The sequence below is a fragment of the Megalops cyprinoides genome, chromosome 25 (assembly GCF_013368585.1).
Source record: "Megalops cyprinoides isolate fMegCyp1 chromosome 25, fMegCyp1.pri, whole genome shotgun sequence".
NCBI lineage: Eukaryota > Metazoa > Chordata > Actinopteri > Elopiformes > Megalopidae > Megalops > Megalops cyprinoides.
Window position 1 is genome coordinate 14,279,054 of NC_050607.1, and position 21,873 is coordinate 14,300,926.

At 49.7% G+C, this 21,873-nt stretch overlaps 1 protein-coding gene across 2 annotated transcripts in view; it reads right to left on the bottom strand.

Annotated features, from left to right (window-relative positions):
• tbc1d22a (TBC1 domain family, member 22a) overlaps nucleotides 1–21,873 on the bottom strand; it is a 98,031-nt gene that overhangs the window by 25,135 nt on the left and 51,023 nt on the right. For both annotated transcript variants that reach the window (XM_036520525.1, XM_036520526.1), the window contains exons 10-11: nucleotides 21,262–21,337; nucleotides 9,701–9,828 (exon numbers count right to left, since the gene is read on the bottom strand). In XM_036520525.1, the coding sequence (XP_036376418.1) occupies nucleotides 9,701–9,828; nucleotides 21,262–21,337 (204 nt within the window). The remainder of the gene's footprint in view (nucleotides 1–9,700; nucleotides 9,829–21,261; nucleotides 21,338–21,873) is intronic.

Below are 21,873 nucleotides of genomic sequence, written 5' to 3' on the forward strand. Positions count from 1 at the left end.
CCTCTTTCTTTATTCTGGGAGTGAAGGGAAACCCTCATTCTCAGCGCCCGCTATCACAGATTTACATGAAAGCCCTGGCAAATTTCTCCCTCGACCCTTCTCTGGATTCCCTCTGATGCCTGTTCAGCAGACAGAGAGAGAGAAAGGGGAGAGAGAGGGGGTGGAGAGGGGAGTTTTTAAAGGAGGGAGCGAGGAGGCAGGTTTCCAGAGCGCGCCCCCCCCCCCCAGGGGACCGATGCGGGTACAGCGGGTGTTAGCGGGGGGAGCCGCTGGCTGTGAGAGAGCCGGGGAAGGATCCGGGCTCTCCTCCCCAGCGCACCGCTGCTGCTGCCTGGCTTCAATCAGACACAAAGCCCCTTTATTCTTTTATCACATCAGCGCCGGAGCACAAATGCCAAGGATTCAATAGGCCCGGTGAGGAGGGGCAGGGCTGCCCCAGAATACCAATGAGGCCGGGCGCCTTCCCGCTCCCCCCTCCCTGCGCCCTGCGATCTCACCCCGCCGCCTGCATTTACTCAGAGCCGTGTTTACCGCAGCACAGGCTGGGTACCCGGCGCTCACCGCCTCCCTCAGCCCGGCCTAAACACTCCTGTTCTGATGCCAAACCTTGGACCCCTGTCCGTGGACGGACCAGGCGCCTCACGGCCAGAGCCTCACCCCTCTACACCCTGAGCGAAAACCTGACATGCGGAGGGAGATTTGCCGAGGCGGCTCGGGTCGGGTCGCCTGCTCAAAGGGAGGAAGGGTCACACAGGTACGTTCAGAGTAAAAGCGGGGTGCCGAATCACATTTGCCGCGCCGCATCAGCCCTCCTCCCGCACATACACGCGCGCATTCCCAGAGCTGCGGGTTCGAGTCCTCGGTGTGACACGGCAGTTGCGCCTTTGGCGCAAGGCGTTTCACCTGAGCTGCCTCAGTAAAAGCCCGGCTGCATAAACTGATGACGTCTACAGCGTGAGCCGTGTAAGCTGTCGTGAATGAAAGCGCCTGCTGGCGAAACGCTGGCGGAACGCTCCGAGAACGCTGGCAGAGACTGAGCCTGGGCTTAGCGCTCAAGATGGCGGCGGAGGCGCCACTGAAACGCATTAGCGGCTCGGGAGCAAACACCTCTCGGGCAGGCAGCTCTCAGAAGCCTGGGGGCAGCCCGGCTTCACGGTATCACCGCACGTTAGCGTCACGCAGCTCTCTGGTAGACGCACCTGCATTATTCACGAGGCAGAACTCGAGCATGCAGGCAAACACAGAGACAACGTAGATGCTATCAGTGATGCACACCACAGTCTCATAAGAGCATCCCTGACTACCAACACTGTCACACAACCACTTCACAGTGTCGGATTTCTACGTATTTCTGTATGTACCCATACTCCCTACACACACTGTATATACATATTAATGGCTAGCTACACTGAAAATGTACCATGTAACACGCTGTCTGCTAACTTAGAGTTTAGTGCTGTAGGTTAGCATGTGATACAGCAAAGAACCGGAGACCGAATCTTCATTTCCTTTCAGAAGAATGTCTGAAATTAGTGTGCAACATCACGGACCTCACTAAACCAGTGATGAACACACAATTGACTTCTAACTCCCAGCAACAAGTCAGCTTCCTACGGTCTTCATGTAGGCCTTCACAGTACTGATTTTAAATTATCCTTAATTAAATGTAGAAATAAACTGTGAAATACACTGGGCATTAATAAAATCTTTCGGCAGCTCTTAAATTAAGCTTGAAACTGGGTGTAATCCTTCTCAACTGATTCTTGGCTCTCGTCCTCAGATCGGCCTGATGGCAAAAGGCTAATGCACTGATAAAATAAACGTATTTAGCTTAGCATAAAAAGAGCCAACTATGAACTGCTTGTCTGTATTTCCAAACTACATCCATGAACTGTCAGTATACATGTATCTACATTGTCAAGAACGGTTTTTAAAAAACCATGAAAAACATGCAATTTGCAGTGAGAATCTTTGTGATGCTTAAATAGTGTTAAGTAGCTCACAAATCTGCGATTTTGAATCAGCATATGCTCTGACAATACAAATGAACAGCAAACAATATGCATACATACTACCATAAAAAAGCGACAAGAGATTCTATTCACCTGAGAAATCCATCTCTGGAAGCACAACTGAAATACACCTGAGGATGCACACCTGGAAAATACACCTGAGGGCGCACTGATGCTTACTGTTCATTTTTTCACAGTCGTAGGTTTGAACCTGCAACCTCCTGGCAGCAAACTGCTTTCCCTAAGCACAACTCCGCAACCTCCGGAAAATGGCTCCCGTCTCCGGAATGTGTCTCCACTCCCCGTCTGTCTCCTTCCCCCCCTCCTGAAAGGCTGGTCTTTCTGCTCTTCACCATCCCCCCCCCCCCCCCCCCGAGGTGCTCCGTGTGCTGTGCCTCTTTGCTTTTAAGGAGGCTTTTAAGCTGAGACATATGGTGCGCTCTCCATACATTTATGAAGCTTTTATGTGGAGACATGCGCTTTCACCAGACATGGCCACATACTCCAACATGCTCTCTTGCGCCGACACAAGCGATGCTGTCTGATCTCTCCTTTGTATAAGTTCTGAGCGCTTACAGAGCAGGAACTGACAACTTCACCGGAAAGACAGCTCCAATGTTGTATTTCCTCAGTGGATCAACATCAGATATTAAATGTCACACACAGTACATGAGAAGAATGTAGAAGGAATACAGGCCCTTGAAATGTGCAGTGTGAGATGTGAGAACATCCCTAAAAGCGAAGGCTTGTGAAGGTCTCCGTATGGGAGCACCAGGTGTGTAGAGCATTGCACCTGAAAGATCACACACAGGTGAAGAGTTTTTATTGTTACAGGCCGACATCATGCACTCTTCCACTTCTACCCTGCGAGGAACACTTTCCCCTTAGAGAGAATCGCCCTTCGTTTCCGTGGGGCCGATGAAATATTCATTTGCCAAAGTACAGTCTGCTAATTCAGGCCAACGCGACACTACAGGTGAGCCACTGTGGCAGAGACTGTCGGGGAGGAAAGTCATTTTCAGACTATTTTGTTACTTATTAATTATTAATGTGTCAAATTTAGATTCTATTCCTGGCAAACGGCTGAGGAATACATGCCAGAGCCGAGTGTCTTCTTTTTCCCCCGGCGGCCAATCAGACGCGGCACTTCAGAAATGCCCTCGCTCATCACCTATTTAAATCAGCGTTTCAAGTGAAATAATGAGCCGCTTACAGGGCGATAACAAGGATTATGTAAGATCCGCTGAAATATATGGATTTAATATACCTGCTTGATTTATGGAAGCGGGGAGCCATCTTTGACAGCACTTACATATCTGCATCTCTTCCCTTTTTCAAAGTGATTAGGAGGTAAAGTTGCAGGTGAAGTTGTGAAGAAGCTGCCTCCTGTTGCAGAATGTATGCTTGGACCCTCTTAGAGAAAAACGGGATCAGCAGAACGGGTTTGGATCAGAGACAGAGGTGAAACCGAGCCAGTACTTGCCTGTATCTTCAGGCTATTTTACATAGCTGAAAATGAACACATTCAATTATATTAAGCAGCCGACATTATGAGTCAGCGTTTTTATAGGCCTTTGTGCTGGCAGCATAGCCAGGAATTGCATCAGGTTGAACTCCGCAATGAAATCATGCTTCACCTGCAGGGTGCTGTCCAAAAGTTCAGCTCTCAGCGGATCAGGCTGTAACAAAGTCAGTACCATTTTTTATTGATAAGCTGATTTTGAGTTGCATGCCTCTTAACTGAGGGCATCCAAAGTAGTACACCGGCCAGCTGAAAGCTTAACTTTAGGACAGTGTCCGATGGGGAAGACATTAATTCGTGGGGGGATCAAATCTGATACCACAGTAGGACCACCCAGTGAACTATTTCTCTGTGTGGGCTACTCAAGTGCAGAGATGCAGACAGATCAGAGAGCTGCAAACTTGATAATCTATGACTGCAGATAGCTAGCTATGCTCCTACATCTTTGTTTTGAGATTAGTGTGTTGTCTAGCGATTACTAGTTGTGACCAGAGGGCAAAGATGGGGAAAGCCATATAAATGGAAAAGTTTATTCATCAAACAATGGGCAGCTAAAATTTGCCATGTTCTTCATCAACCTTATAAAATGTGATAAAAACATGTACATCAGCTGACTAGCTACCAATGAGGGGAGGAAAGCTTAAGCGACAGTGTGTTCAACCAATATAAAAATGTATGTCTGATAATGCATTGAGAATCAGTTTCTTCTGCGACAAAAAACATGGACAATTAAATCAGGTGACAGTAGCAAGCTAGCATTATTAGCAAAGTAGGTACTGACAGTGCGCGGAACTGCAATGGTTTTAAACAGATGCGTGGTGTTTCATTGTATTCTACCTAGTCAGCACGCTATAATATTTACAGTTCTTTAGCTGACCCTTCAATAACTTCAGGCCTGTTGCACTGTTTAGCTATAGGTAATAATGCTGAAACCATTACAAAAGGATACCAAAAAGTAAACAACATGAGGACAATGAGTAACACAATGAAAAGTAATCACTGGAATTACAGTCTGAGGGAGGCAGTCACTAATCTTACAGTGCTGGTAAGAATTTAAAACCACGTCCGCCCCTGCTCAGAGATCCAGCGTGTACCCAGCGGCCAGAAAGCATACCGCGTGCCTGCTCCCGGCCGCCGCTCGACACTCTTGAGTCTGTAATTTCACTGCGAGCCTCCGCTCAACACCATTAGCAGGGGCTAAAAAAAAAAAATAAATGCGCCGCAAAAAAGGGCTGCAATCACGTCCAGGCAGGCCCACCCTTTCACACGCGGCCGCGGAGAGAGCTGCGCACGCAAACAAGCAACCTGTCAAGCCAATTTGCGCATCTTTTAGTCAGGGGGATTTTTTTTCATCTGGCGGAAAGAAGCAGCTGTTAGCAGGCCAGCCGATGCGCGGCCCAGTCGTCTGACGGCGTAATGACAGCTGGAGTCAGCTGGCTCTGAAAGCCGAGTGAGCCGATGCCTCTCCCGCGCTCGCTGGATGCTAACCCCGCATCTACGCTCTGTGCGTTCGCGCACCCACCAATCCCCAGGCTGTGTTCTGTGAGTTAATAACGTGCGCTCTGGAGCCTGTGCTGTACAAGCTGATGGAATTCAAACTACGGAGCTGTGACTAGAGAAAATAGAGTCGAAGGTCTGTGACTGCGTCTGGTAGCATAATAGATTCTAGGCTCCAGAGAAGCCTTCTGTGAGGTAACAGAATCCAGGCTCTGGAGATGTGCTCTGTGAGGTAACAGAATCCAGGCTCTGGAGATGTGCTCTGTGAGGTAACAGAATCCAGGCTCTGGAGATGTGCTCTGTGAGGTAACAGAATCCAGGCTCTGGAGATGTGCTCTGTGAGGTAACAGAATCCAGGCTCTGGAGATGTGCTCTGTGAGGTAACAGAATCCAGGCTCTGGAGATGTGCTCTGTGAGGTAACAGAATCCAGACTCTGATCAGTGGCCTGGATTCCAATGAAGAAACAACAAAATGGAAAGACAGCCAGGCGGCACCGGGAGCCGCTGTCCCAGGTGTGACAGACGCTGGCTGCGGGGGAGGCTCTATGGGGGGTCAGGGTTCAATTCCCAGCATTCCTTCTCACGCCAACAGTGTCGCCGCGCTGCTCGAGTGCCAAGTCCTCTGAGGATTTCACAAGAACAATGCTCTCCCCGCTGCCATTCCCGCCCCCACCTCGACCGCCAGCCGCTCCGTCTCAACACATTTTTGAGTGTGAATCAATAAAAAAATAATAATTTAGAGAATCCAGGGACAAAATAATTCCACAGCGTCTCGGGAAGACGAGTGCGGCTGCACTTTGCATCAGTTTAATGTGTGCAATCCATCATTTCTCCGCTGTCCCCCCGCCTCCCCCGTTTCCCTCCCAGAGCAGGAAATCAATGCTCTGCATTAAGTAATATCCGTGGATTATTGACTCGCGCCCTGACTAACAAGTGTGCATGATCGCGGTTGTCTACACACAACAAAGTACATGTGTCAACAAGCGCCGCGATCAATGGCGGGGCTGATAGTGTCTGTGCCAGGGGTGCCCTCTCCCCCCGTCTCCCCCCCCCGTCTCTCACGGTAAACAAAGGCGACCACGAAAGGACCGCACGCGCGGTCGCCGAATGCAATTATCTCCTCCGCGCTCCGCGCACTGCGCGGGCGCTTCCGCGGCGGCACACAGAGGACGGGCACATAAAAGCCACCCTTCCTAAATCCAATTTCCTCACGTCCTGACAGGGGACAGGCATCAATTCGGTTCTCTCACGCGAGCACCGCCATACGCCCCCCACCCCCCCCCCCCCGCGCCTTCGGGTCAACTGAGCGGCCAGGTAAACGCTCTTGCTGCGGTCGGACTCCAGTCAAGGTCTCAGGCTGTCCCAAAGATAGACGCGTGATGCGATTAGAGAAGAAAAGAACATGGACACAGCCTGGCAGCAACCTTCACAGTCATTTACCGCCACTGACGATTGCTTAGCAGATGCCCTTAAGGTGGACGACCAAACTGGCATCTGTCTTCAATGTTGCCCATTTACACAGCTATCAATTACTGAAGCAAACAAGGTTCATCGACTTGCCATACTAATATGAGTGGTGCCAGTCTGCACGTACAAACAGACACGCTGTCCGGCTCCAAGTCCATTTGCCCGCCCACAGCCTGCCACTGGCGTCCCCGGTAATCACAGTACATGGCCTCTGAACCCTGATCCAGGAAGGTGAGTCACATGACCTCGTGTTTCGATGAAGGCGTCTCTTTCAGGGAAGGGGTTAACCGTCAGCGCTCTTGGAGCGAGAAGAGTGCTCCGCACTCCTGACGCCCGCATCAGGGGACACACCGCGCGCGTGACACGGCAGGGTTGTTTTTTTTTAATCATGAGGAGATAAGCCTCCGACTGCAATAAAGCGTAAAGGTCACGCCATCTTAACAGAAATGAAGAAGGGGCGACTTGATATTTCTCTTATGACTTAACGCACAGCTCATGTTTTAAACAAGAGGAGGGAGCCCCACGTGGAACGGCTCAAAGGCACTGTGGACGCAGCAGAAGGAGACGCCTGGCTGCACGCCTAACTCAGTTATGACCGTGCTGCTGCTGGACATTGTGTTCAGCGCTGCAAGCGGAAGAGTGACTCTGCTGAGGCAGGAGGGAACACAGAGGCCGCGGCCTCCACAGCGATGAACAGCCTAAAGAACTAATTACAACCGTTTCGTTTCACGGCCTCTGAACGACGCCTCTCCCTGCCGTATCCACATCAACGCGGAGAACGAGAGGAGCGATGTGAGAGGTTCGAGACGGACGCCGGAGCGAGGGGGGCGAGCTGGACGGGATCCAGGTGGCCGAGCGAAACCCCCCCCGGGAGACGGGAGCCGAGCCGCCAGAAGAAGCGCGGCGGAGGAGCCGAGCTCCCCCGCGGGGGGTTGGCATGGCAACGGCCGGGGAGGGGGAAAAAAAAAAAGTTGGGAAAAAGTTGGGAGGCGAGTTCGCCAGCAGCGAGCCGACCGCGCTTGGGAAAAGCCGAAAGAGCCGAAATCCATTAGGCGTAACGAGGCGGCGCGTTAATTAGCGTGTGTTGAGGCCCCGGCTGCCTGTCGGAGCGCTTGGCGTTCCGGGCTCGACCGGTGGGCGTTCGGCGTGGAGTGGTGGGCGTACTGACGGTGCTGAGCGGAGAGGCTGCCTCTCTGAAGCGGAACACTGGCATCCCCTCCGTCTACACTTTAACAGCTCTTACGCTCGCCGCTACAAAGCAGGCCTGAGGAGCACGCACTCTGCTTTTCCTAGCATGGCAATTAAGGATGACTATCTACACCAAACCACAAGGTAGCTCACACCTCCTCCCTGCAGTTACTCTCACCTTCAGCTATTAACGCGCTACAACGAAGCCACATTTACATTACACTACGTTCGCCTAGATATGCGCACACATGCATTCACACATTCACATGTACATACACTTAGCACATGCTCTGCTAATATGAATACTGCTACAAACTCCTGGCATCATTCCGCTGTACTCAGATGACTGTAATGTGACTTGACCCCGCACTACGCAAATCTGACACGTTCATATCACAGTATACCTCAGTGGGTTTGACGCGCCGTGGCCTATGCCTTTTGACAATCATCCACGAGCCACATGTGCTGCCCTTCTCACGCACATCACCTCTGACGCTTAAAGAGCTGTCACTCGAAGTCACCCGAGCAGACACTCCAAACGGCCGGCTGCGGGAACGAAATGGATCTAAATGGCAGGAGGATGCGTTCTTCTCCGTCCCCCGCTCCAGGTGAGGGCACACAGTGGCGGGAATGTCACAGAAGGACAGAGACGTGTGTGTGTGTGTGTGTGTGTGTGTGTGAGACAGTGATGAAGCCCGTTCTGAGTACCGGTCCCGCTCCGCTGTTTCTCCGCCCCGCGGAGGCATCGATTCCCCCGGCAGAGCTGACAAATGACAGAGCGGATCGATGACCCTGTTTATCGCCATAACGCCCAATCAAATCTGCTGCCGGACAGCATTACAATATCTTACTCTGTCACAATGGCCAGCCAGTGCAGCCCGGGGACCGAGACGCAGACAGTGAGTGTGTGTGTGTGTGTGTGTGTGTGTGTGTGTGTGTGCGTGTGCAAATCAGAGAGTAGTCTAAAAACATTCCTGTATTAACGCATGTATGTTCAAATGCTGTACCAGTTGCTGCTGGAAACAAGCCCTCAATTAGGCTACAAATGCCAGCTGCTGGTCTTTATTTTCAGAAGCCTGGGTCATGGGCACAGACTGGCAGTTAGAGGGATTGTCAAAAAGAGAGCCAAGCAGCTGTCTAAACACTACTCTGTCTCCGCAGCGAGAAGAAGTCTCTCAGTATGGAGAAGACGCTGCTTTTTGTATCCTTGAACGATTTTATGTTTGTACTGTATCATAAACCGTGCTTACTTGATGAGATTTACAAGAGCACAATTTATTTTTTTATAGAATTTATAGTTCATTTATTTTTCCATTTCTGTATTTATTTACTAACACTGAGTTATTTGTAAGAGCTGACATCAACACCCCATTGAATGTGCTGTTTTTTAATGTGGACTTTGAAATTAAAGTGTGTGTGTGTCTGTGTGCGTGCGTGCAGTGTGAGTGTATGTGTGCATGTGCAACGTGAGTGTGTGTGTGTGTGTGTGTGTATGTTTGTGTGTGTGGTGTGAGTGTATGTGTGTGCGTGTGTGCGTGTATGTTTGTGTGTGTGTGTTTGTGTGTATGTGTATATGTGAGTGTATGTGTATGTGCGTGTGTAAGTGTATGTGTATGTGAGTGCATGTGTATGTGTGTATATGTGTGTGCATGTGTGTATATGTGTGTATGTGTATATGTGAGTGTATGTGTATGTGCGTGTGTGTATGTGTATGTGTGTATATGTGAGTGTATGTGTGTATATGTGAGCGCATGTGTGTATATGTGAGTGTATGTGTGTATATGTGAGTGCATGTGTATGTGTGTATATGTGAGTGCATGTGCATGTGTGTATATGTGAGTGCATGTGTATGTGTGTATATGTGAGTGCATGTGTATGTGTGTATATGTGTGTGCATGTGTGTATATGTGAGTGTATGTGTATGTGCGTGTGTATGGGTATGTGTATGTGTATATGTGAGTGTATGTGTATGTGCGTGTGCATGTGTATGTGCGTATATGTGTGTGCGATGTACCTGGTAGGTGTCCCACAGGCGGATGGTACAGCGCAGAGGCAGCTCTCTCATCAGCAGGTTGTTCATCCAGCGGAAGGCAAACTGCAGGTACTCCACCTCATACTGCTGCAGGTGGCGGTGCACCGAGTCTGAGGGGGACACACACACAGCACAGTCACAATCACTCACCGGTCATGTCATCACACACCTGTGATACTATACAGAGACAATCGCTCACCTGTGATACTACACAGAGACAACCGCTCACCTGTGATACTATACAGAGACAACCGCTCACCTGTGATACTATACAGAGACAACCGCTCACCTGTGATACTATACAGAGACAATCGCTCACCTGTGATACTATACAGAGACTAACACTCACCTGTGATACTATACAGAGACAATCGCTCACCTGTGATACTATACAGAGACTACCACTCACCTGTGATACTATACAGAGACAATCATTCACCGGTCATATCAGAGAAATTACTACACCACTGACATATCATAGAGATTGTCACACTACTGTCATAACACAGACATATTTACACTACTGCTGTATAACACAGAGACAATCACTCACCAGTCTTATCATAGAGATCAAACTACTGTGATATCACAGAGATAATCAAACCACTGTCATATCGAAGAGACTATCACTCTATTGTCTTATTAGACAGGGTCAATCACTCACCAGTTTTATCACAGATTATCACACTATTATCATATTATACAATCACTCTACTGCCGTACAGTATCACTCTACCCACCACTCATCACACAGATGTACACAACTGATACACAGTACAGAGATTATCACATTGCAATCACATAACGTCCTTCTAACACATCAGTCACATAATAAACAGACAATATACATAGATTCATTAGTCTTCATATAGTCATTCACCTGTCATACAATGCCCTTTCAGTCATATATAGTTTAACTGATTAACAATTATACATCTGTCAAGAAACATACAGAAAGATCAAAACAATATAACTATATAAAACTTTTACACTATTAATTTTATTTATTTTAAACTATAAAAACTACAACATTTTCCTATACAGGAAGATTAAAAAGATGAGATATGATAATAGTCATGATATGCTGAGATCTGTCCCATAATGCAGAAATCTCTCGTCGTAGGCAACCCTGTGTCTGAGATACGCAACAGAAACAGACCGGCAGATATAACGCACCGATCATCCAGCACGACACGCAGGCTTCACACAACACAAACGCCACACACACACCCCCCTCTCACGCGCTAGGACGCTCCGTGCCTGTCGCTAACCGCGCTAAACTGCATAATTACGGATGAGAGACAGAGAAAAAAAAATTCTGCCAGATCTCACACTCTCTCAGCAAGGTACTCATCACTCAGAAAAGCACAGCCTAATTATCCGCATAATTCATTTTGTCTCACCGATACATTTAAGTATCATCTCCAAACACCCACAAAGAGGGAAAAAAAAACATGTCTGGAGATCACAATTACCCCCCTGCGAATTATTTAACAAATTACAACTCTTACAGCTGTAGGAGCAGAAAATCAGAAGGACGGGTACATTTTCACATTGTTTGAAGGCTTATACTCTAGGTCACGCAACAAAGACCAGAACCCTCATAAGACATCAGCATTAATATACAAATACTAATACTGCTAGAAGACTTATGCTGTGGCATGTTTAGATGAGAGGGTCCGTGTCGGCAGTTTTGTTACTGGTGGAGAGAAAAACAGCCTGAAGGCTTTGACCAACACCCATGTTTTATCAAGCAGTTTACTGCGTACTAGTGCGGTGAGCTCACTGCTGGTGGTTATGGCCCGGCTGAGGACAGCTGATCATTTTGGGGAGCAGGTGTTCTCTCAGGCTGGGGACAGTGGTCCCCTGGGAGTTGTTATTTGTTTATAATGAGCGGCAGAATGTTTTTGGATCGCGGTCCGAACAGAGCGGCCAAACAGCGCCAAGCAGTGTGGCTACGTTCTGAGGACAATCCGAGCAAAATCAGGCCATAGTCAGGAGCGTTGCACAGTAATGTATGTGAGAAAAATGAAGTAAGAAAGAGAGAGAGAGAGAAAGAGAGAAGATAAAACATAACAGGAAATTATAGGCTCATCACTAAACTCATTAAACTCACTAAACTCATTACCAAAGATGCTTGGAAACGGTGGTGGTGGTGGTGGTGGTGGTGGTGGGGGGGCGTCAGAGGTCAGGGGGACAGCAAATGAGGGGCACCACACCCAGCTCCATGACTCCCGCTCTCCTCCTCCATCCCATAATTACACTGCACTCCACTCCCTCCCCCAATTTCACCACTCCCCTGTTCTGGGCCTCTGGCTGGACTCCGCACTGCGTTTCATGCCCGTGGGCTTCCAGACACTCACACTGCATCTCATTAAAATTTGGGACTTTAGAATCAACACCTTCAGATGATGGCGCACTCAGAGCCAGACACTGTCTCTGCGCACCACTGTCAGCGCCAGCAGCAGGAGGCATGGCCTCCAGAAACTCCACTAACAGGTGCCTTTCTGATCCCACCCAATGCAGCGCTTGGCATTTCAGCTAAGCCTCACTTCCTGCCTGTATGCCAGCGACCCCAGACCATTTTTTTTGTCCTCTCTTTTGTCCTAATCAACGGCAGATGAATCATCTGGCGAGGTGCGTGCATGAACATGAAAGGGGACGAGGAATTTCAGCTTTCAACCACAAAATTCGACTCCTGCAATATCGGAAATGTTCCCACTGGCTGAGCAGGACCAAAGATTGCCAATTATTTTCGGCATCTCTTAATAGGGACCTTGCCGGCGCAAGGTTGCAGGTTTGAGCCCTTGGGTGGGGCACAGCCTCGGCGGCCCTTGCCATTAACCTGAAATGCTTCGGTGGAACACGAAAATGAGAGCGTGCCGAAACACGTGGAAGTCACCCTAAATGAGAGGATGTGACAGCTGGGGAGATGGGAATGTGACATTAATGTAACGGCTGGGCATTCAGGACACCGATACGCTAGCTCCCGCTAACCACTGAGCCGCCGTCCGCTCGCAGGGGCCCGCCGTCTCCCACAAACCCCCCGTCTTCAACAGAGGTCACAATTCAAGCTTAAAAAAGAACATCTGCCCTGACGTGCCGGTGATTAAATAGAAGAGGAAGCGCGCGTGAGACGAAAGTGGCCCGTAATGAACAGGCTCCCCGACGGAGAGAGGGAGGAGGAGGAGGAGGAGAAGGAATGTGTCAGAACCCTGCTTCCTCTCCCCTGCGGACAGGCGCTGATGTGTGCGCCGGTCTGCACAGACTCAGCAGTACGGAGGGCTGTCTGTCTCAGATCCGTTACAGCCTCTGCTGCAGCTCTCTGTACACCCTGCATAATAGCTGGGAATAGCAGTCTATACCACACCTCTGAGGCACAGCTCAAATAAGCAATGAATGTGTTATTCCCCTGTGGGTGCGTGCACGTGTGTGTGTGTGTGTAGTATATTGTATGATGTATGTGAGTATGAGCATGTAGTGTATGTAAGTGTGTTGTGTGTAATTTAATGTGTCTATGTGCATATGCAGTGTGTTGTGTGTAGTGTAGTGTGTAGTGTTTGTGAGTGTTTATAGTGTGTAGTGTCTGTGTGTGTGTGCGCGCGCGCAGTGTGTAGTGTGTGTGAGTATATGATTGTAGTATGTGTTGTGTGTGTGCAGTGTGCAGTGTACTGTGTGAAGTGTGCAGTGTGTGTGAGTGTGCAGTGTGTAGTGTGTGTGAGTATATGACTGTAGTATGTGTCGTGTGTGTGTGTGCAGTGTGCAGTGTACTGTGTGAAGTGTGCAGTGTGTGTGAGTTTGCAGTGTGTAGTGTGTGTGAGTATATGACTGTAGTATGTGTCGTGTGTGTGTGCAGTGTGCAGTGTACTGTGTGAAGTGTGCAGTGTGTGTGAGTGCGCAGTGTGTAGTGTGTGAGTATATGACTGTAGTATGTGTCGTGTGTGTGTGCAGTGTGCAGTGTACTGTGTGAAGTGTGCAGTGTGTGTGAGTGCGCAGTGTGTAGTGTGTGTGAGTATATGACTGTAGAATGTGTCATGTGTGTGCAGTGTGCAGTGTACTGTGTGAGGTGTGCAGTGTGTGTGAGTGCGCAGTGTGTAAGGTATAGAGCAGTGTGTAGTGTAACGCAGCGGAATGTGTGGACCTGTCCAGCTCTGTGCGGTGGTCTCCTCTCCTCTCCCCTCCACGGCGCTCCAATCACACGGCCACCCACAGATGGAATTACACCTTCTAAAGCATCAGGCCCTAAAGCACGCGGCATTAGCATAATGTTCAGCCAGAGATCACTCAAACTGCACATGCACATTTCATCCAACATTCATTCTCTTCCCCACCTTTGATCAATAAACCATTATACACATAAAAGTGTCATTCCTCAAAAAACTAAATGGCTTTTTTTCCACTCTGTGCACAAGACAGGAATAAATATATTTCAATTTCTGGAACGCAGTTTTTTTTTTTTTATCACGGGCACACATAATGAATATTTACTTTTTATATTAATGATTAATACCGCCGCAAGAGATGAATGTCAACACCGTGGCACAGAATGGAAAGAAACCCGTGCTGTGTGAGGGGCGCTTCATTACGGTGGACTTAAAGAGAGTTCAGATGTCCTCAGATAGAGCAAACATCACACAGGGGAAGAGCGCTTTCCCCTCAATCAACCGCTCATTACTCACAGGCCTGGAGAGTGCACAGAATGACCCGACTGAGTGTGTTAGCAGAGCGTCGGTCACAGAAACAAAGCAGACGTCCAATTCAGCTCTGAGAGCGGAACAGTGCGGCGCATGGTACCAAAATGCGCCCAATGCCAAGTAATGGAAGGAGCGGACTACTTTTAGAGATAAATTGCGCAAGACGACGAGCGCTAAAAACATGAGGCATCCTGTGTAGAGGGTGAAGTCTGGTAGACGTCCGGGGAAGGCACACTCTGGTAGGACAAGTAAACACACTCCAGAGAGAAAACGATTTGCTGGCCCTGAGGAAATTTTAAAAAAAAAACAATGAAAAAAGATAAGACAGGAAGTAAGTATGTACGTTGTGTGCGTCAGCGGGCTCCCGAACGAAGACGCCGTTTCCTAGGTAACCCCCTCGGCGGCGCGATGCACTTAAACAGAATTAACAGCGGCCGCTGAAAGCCTGAGTGCCCGCGGGTTTGGTAATTTAATGTAAACCACAACGCAAACAACTTGAAAGGAAAATGAGAGATTAAAAAAAAAGCATTTGCAACAGTTACTTTAGGGAATGAACTAAAGGCCAGAGTGACAGGCAGCTCCTCCGTTTCCGTCACGTCAAACCGTTTGGCGCTGCAGACGGCTGGTGGCTGGCGGCTGGTAGCTAACCCTGGGCTTGGCTTGTTCAAACATCAGCTTGTTATTTAAGGTAAGAGAGCGAAAGCCTTGGGATCAGCCAATCAGAGGGAGGCATCTCTCAGACCGCGGCCAGCGACGCGGCACGGGGTTAGCTAATGACGCCGCGCCTCGCACCAGTGTGGCCGCGACACAGGCGCTACCCAAACAGAGCGCGCTAACAGACGCAGCGCTAATGGAAGCGGCGCTAACGAACAGGGCACTAACGGTCCTAATTATGACCGTTGTTATGGCGGCTCTCCCTTCACGCCTGGCTTCAAAGGACCTTTCGCGCAGATGAAGTGTTCGCCTTACCCACCGTAAGCCTGACTCCCAGGAAATAAACACCACGGCCTCCCACTCCTTTAATTAGAGGCCTCGCACGGGCTGTCACGCGAACGGCACAGGCGCTCGGAGTCCACTGGGAAGGCAGCGACACTGAGAAGCTCCATCTTCCCAGGGTGCACGCGCAGAAAGTAAGAGGTCCTCCGTGACCTCCGTTAAGGTTTACAGGGCGCGAACCGAAATCATTTCCATTCACGTGATGGGATGTCGTAAACACTTTCACAGTTAATGAATTGGGAGTGTTTGAAGGGGGAATAAAGTGTTTCGGAGATGACCTTCCTGCTGTTTGAAAGGAGGAGGGATTCTCCACCCAGTGTTGTGGTTAAGAGAAGTTAAGAGGGAAGGACCTCCACAAACACAGAGCACTTTCCCCTATGTATAAAGAGTGGCGAGTTGTGTTAAGCTCACCAACAATTTAATCAGCATAAATCCGGACAGCTCTTCATATTACACCTTGTGTGGTGAAACACTGTAAGATCCGCCGGCTTTTCTCCCGGGTTTCCCACCGGTTCATATTCATATTCATATTCATACTCATACATGAATTCATACTCGCATTTCACAGCCCTGCGCAGGGGAAGCGGTCTATTCTTCAGCGTCTCTGCGTGTGAAATCCACAGACGTCTGTTCTACAATTGAATGCCAGCATTTACATAATTGCATGTTATGGCCATACCAAGCCTTCATTAACACTAATCCATTCACCAGCGCGCTATCTGAATGCTGATGCCCGCGAGTGCTTTCCTATGGAACAGAAAAAAAGAGAAAGACAGAAGGAAGTGGGGAAGAAAACAAAAAAAAAAATCACCCAAACATAAAGGAACTCTATTCAGGACTGACACGCTTTAGCAACAAAAAAAGGTGCTTTCAGGCAAGCACTGATTACAAAGTCGCTAATTACACTTACTACTGAAAGCAACATGAGACTGCTCCCGCGCTGCCTGGCTAAGTGGGGAGGACTGGATTAATTCCGGAGCGGAGGACAGGAACAGGGAACTCGGAGTGAGACCCCCTGCCTCCCGTGAAACTACAGGCTTCAGGAGCTCACTCCTACAGACACGGGATAATCAGAAGGACCAATGACACAACGGCATCTGAGCAACATGCTGGACCTGGGTCAGGACGGCCCTAATTAACTGGTTAGGCCTGCAGATCTATTGAGCAGTGGTGAGTAATCTGGGCTGGGCTGGGCAGCGGAACCTGCAGACCTCACATGTCCACTTACTCAGTCAGCAGCCAATCACAGCATCGCAGGAAGACACTCAATCAGCTTTTCACTCAAGCAACTATACATGCAGCTACCAATCAGGTTAACTAATCTGAAAAAGAATACCTGCACGGCAACCAATGAGGCATCAGAGAGCCCAAAATGTGGAGACTGATGCTCTCCCCTCCCCACACAACCCGTCTTCCCTTCTTCTCCTCCTACCTGAAGGAGCAGGAGAATATTTTCGACCTCACTTCACCCCTACCGTACTGAGCTCGGTAGTGGATTCACCATCAGCCCCACCCCGCAGTTGTGAAAAACAAGAGTCGCCAGAGAGAAGTGTCCGGCGGGGATGGCGGAAACGCTAATCAAGGCCCAATCCCCTCCCACAGAAGTGACGTGTGTTCATGACGCAATAAAACTGATTTTCCCCGCCACTTCAGATCCAAACGCCCTCGGAATAGCCTTTGAAAAACTTAAACGCTGATACTACACGGGCCACAATTAAATTTCCTTGAGTCACAAAAGACGAAGACGTGAGGCTTGGAGGAGTGGCTGCTGTCCAGTCAGTGAAGGAACAGAAGCTGGTGCCTATATGTGTGGCGTATGTGCCAACAGTATAAGGCCCAAGTGAAGTGCAGAAGACTCTGAATATTTCTGATTGGCCCATTCCTCTTTCTTCTGAATTTCATTGGCGGAGGAGATGGTCTGGCTGTCAGATGCTACACCCTGCATAGTGTGCGGAGAGGGAAGATGGAGCCGGAGGAGGGGAGAGAAATCAGCGTAAGATGAAACGGGGGACCGGCTCTGCGTTTTCACCCAAACTATCAATAACGACAATAGAAAAACCGCACACAGCGTGGTCTGAACAGCAGCCAGCTCCAAACACGAGGGTCTCAAAGGTCAGGAGCGGATCCTTCTCCTGCTGTTTAATAAGCCTGGAGGCACAGGGAACAGAGCTCCTGTCAGCTGAAGATTGCACAGTACGTGCAGACATGTGGAGGTTTGGAAAAAGGGGAGGCTGATTCAGTGCGAATGCATTCAGCAACCCTACAGCCCTCCTTCCGTCCTGAGTGGCTGAGACACCACAGCGCCAATCACAGACGGACCGATGGGAACAGCCTGTGACCTGGACCCGGCCTTCAGAACCACGGAGAAGGCTCACGCAGCACTCCCTCACGGAGGACAACAGAGACACGATAATGAAGGAAAGGCCCACAAACACACGTGCACACACCGTGATATCAATCTGCTGCCGCTGCAGCTCAAAGACACAGCACTGATAGGGATCGGGTGACAGTACAGTGCTCACAGTAATCTGCCACCGCTGGACAAGTTCCAGCAGGGAAGAGTTACAAATCAGGACTTCATGTTCCCTTTGTATGCAAGAATGTGAGAGCATGTGAATGCATGTGTCTATGCCTGTGTGAGTGTCTTTGTGTTTCAGTGAGTGTTTGTGCATATGTATATGTGTGTGTGTGTGTAGTGAGCGAGTGTATGAGTGTTTAGAGTGTGTGAGCAGTGTGTAGTGTACATGATTGTGAGTGTATAGTGTGTAGTTCGTATTTTGTGTGTCGTGTGTCATGTACTCTGTGTGTGTGTGTGTGTGTGTGTGTGTGTGCGTGTGTGTGCGCACAGCTCTGTGAGGCTCTGCTCTCTCCATGTTCGGCAGCTCTCTCTTCTCCTTCACAGCGCTCTAATCACACGCCAGCCCACAGATGGAATTACACATGTTATAACATATGTCATTACATACTGCACTCCCACTCCCTGCTAATACACAGGCCTGTCGGCCCTCTACAGGGAGACCTCTGTCACACACGCGGGAAGCCTGGCACGACATATAAGGCCTTCCCCGTCACCTGACGGAGCCGAGCCGCACGGCAGGGGACGCAGCTGCGTCACGGGAACGTGTTTACACATCTGCTCCCTCACACGGGCTGCGCCGGTTACCGCGCGTCGCCCTGGCAACCCCGCGAAAACCCGCACCCGCCTGCGGAAGGCCGGGGGACAGCCTAATCTGCCGCGCGCAGATGCCGGGAGGCCGCCGAGCCTCCACGAGGATTGATCCACGCCCTCGTCTCTTTATAGATCAGAGCGAGGAAGCGGAGCCGGGCGCAGCGCCGGGCTGGATCTGACTCACGCCTAATTAGTGCCGACACCGCTACATTCCGACAGGACAGACAATTTAAAAATGAAGCAGCGAAAATCCACTGCTCGGATGTGCTGTCTGTCGGGAGGAACAACCCCCTAGATTAGCTTAAAACTAAGCAGCTCTCAAAGTCAATTTCAGTGGGAGCTGAGGGAAGAGGGGGGGGGGGGGGGGGGGGGATTGATCCGCTGGATTCATGTGTGCACCTCTGAGTAATCACCAGCTGGAGCAAATGAGAATGCAGATATGTAGCAAGAAGTAGGGGAGGACAGAAAGCGGGGGGAGAGACAGAGGGAGTGAAAAAGAGGAAGAAAGGAGAGAGGGAGATACAGAGATGAAAAGCGGACGAGGGCGCGATGGAGTGAAAATGAGAAAACAGGACAAGAGGCAGCAGGAATGAGAGAGAAACACAGTGAAGGAGAAGAGAAAGACAGAGAGAGAGAGAGAGAGAGGGTGAGAGGGAGAGAGGGATACTGCACAAGATGAAAAAGAGGCCCGAAGAAGAGGGAGAGAGCGTCAATGAGGGAGGAGAGGAGAGAAAAGGAGATGTTCATATAACTGACATGGAGGACACCATGACATACAGGGTTATATTGGGTTTGAGGAGTCCTGCTCTACGTGAGTTAGGGTCTGGCAGATATGGGTAGATATGGGAACATGTCCGTGGAAGGAAGGGCTCTCGGGGTGTCCCTACAGAGTGTGTCCTGTGTCCACAAGGAAAACCCTCACGTGTGCTTAACTGCTGAATCTGCTTCAATTAGGCCATGAATGAAGCACCGGCCGAGCGTGAAAATCGCCACATGCGGAACAGCTGTAGACCTCTCTCACCCGCTCTCGAAGATCAGCCTCTCATCTGATTCAATTGCCAACAGCTGGCCCAACTCCCAACTGGACACTGAAGGAGCTGATGAGTCCCTTGATTGGACACTGAAGGAGCTGATGAGTCCCTTGATTGGACACTGAAGGAGCTGATGAGTTCTGTGATTGGATGCTAAAGCAGCTGATGAGTGCCCTGATTGGACGCTGGAGTAGCTGATCTGGTCAATCTCCCTGACACTTCCTTAACTTTGTTGGTCAGTTAAGCACAAAGCACACTGGGCCTTTCTGAACAACCCCAACATACTTTTCATGAGCAAAGAGGACTAATACCTTTGAGTCGATTTCAAGTTTTTTTTGTCAAGGCTTTCACGACCTACACTGCACTTTACAGCTTAAGAAAGCTTTTAGCCTCAGGGAGTCCTGACCGAAGCAAGCAGTACTTTGTAAAGAAACGTTTCCGTGAATCCGTGAATCGCCGAGGGAGTCACGGAGAAACCACCACGGCTCCCCTTCCGCGGAAGCCGCAACAGGCAGCACTACTCATGCAAAGGCAGGACCAGCACAGGGGCATCCCCTGTGGAGGAAAAAAAAACCCTTCAAATTTTAAAAACCCTACTGCCTAATGCGGCGAGATGCGAGTGTCACTGTTTGGCTCAGAGCGAAAACATTCCTTTGAAACTGCTCTCTTCAAGTATCAATTATTCCCTTTTATTGGTTTCGCAGCAGGCACTTGAGAAGCACATTTAAATGTGAAAACACGAGGCATTACACACTCGTGGCTGAAAACAAATACAATAAGCGCGACATGAAAGGAACTTTCAACTCAAACAACGTGAGGCTTGGTCTAGGACAAGTCGGCTGACAAAGGAATCATTAGATAAGCCACGATTCCCGGGACTGCATTACTGCAATGCTTGTATTTAAGTAATAAAAAGTCATTGTTGGTATGACAACATTTTTAGCCAACGAGACTGAATCGTTACAGCACGTAAGGAAGATTCCCGGCTACAACGCATTGGCGTCTACTTCTACTGCTGTAAGTGTTTTTCCCTGAGAAACTCAAGTGAGACATTCAGCTGCCGTGGCAGTTTGTCCTTAACAAATTAAAGCAACTGTTCATTTTTTTGTTTCTGTGCGCGTCACAATCACACCTGTCACTCGAACCGCCAAATAACGCTGTGAAAGGAAGTAACGATCGCATAAATCCCCCGTTCAGAGCTGGACGAAGCGGTAAAGCGGTTAGGTGGAAAGACTGAGTTCCCCCCCGCGCCGTCCGGAGGCACAGCGCAGCGGAGCAGCTCCCGTGAGCGCTTGCGGCTCTCCTACCCCCCGCCCCCGCAAATTAAACCAATCATTGGGCTTTAATGCAGGCTGAACTGTGGCTCTGCTTGGCAGACGTTGCCATTGGATTTTGATTACGGTGCCTTAACGCAGAGTAATGAGAGCGGCCCGCGCTCCGCTGGCTCCCACGGGCTCCTGCTCTCCGCCCTGCACAGCGGCGTCCTCAGCAGAGGTCAGGGAGCCAGCCAGCCAATCAGGGGGCGACTCCGCTCCGCGCTCCCGCTGGCCGGATAACCCACCGGGGGGGAGAGTGGGGGAAGGGGGTGTTTTTCCGCTAAGTGGTGGAGTTAGGCGGCCCCGTCCGCGGGTGGGACTGGCTGCCGATACTCACCATCGATCCGGCTAACCAGCTCCTCCAGGGCCTTCACTTTCCTCTGGATCCCTGGCTGGGCGAAGGTGTAGTTGTCCTTTTTGGGGAAACAAACACAAGGGGAGGCAAATCAGAGGGACGAAACATCTCCTTTCAGCCGATACCGTTCATTCTGCTTTGCGACCCTGCAGGCGGACCCACCGACCCAGCTTTAACTCAGCAGCATTCCTGATTTCAGCCGTGCTCCCAATTCCGTTCACTTCACCACTCCTCTGAGCAATTTCACAGTCATATTTTCCGGTGCGACCCCAGTTATCCCCTGAAAAATTATCAGCGCTTTATCCCGCCATTATCAAAGATGCTTAAGTCTGCCTAGACCTTGAAATTAATTTCCCGTGTTTCGGTAAATGTCATGTGTTTTGACACTTGGCTCCAGGGAAAGCGTCTGGGTGGATTTACACTTGCCAACCCTGTATTTAATTAAAAAAAAAAAAAAGAAAACCCTCGGTACTCCTGAACATCACCGCAGACATTTTAATAATGAAATCCCTTGGATCGTCTTGCTCTCCATATACAATTACACAGTGCCAGTGAAGCTGCCTTCTCATGCCGGCCCTTGCCTTGACCCTGCCC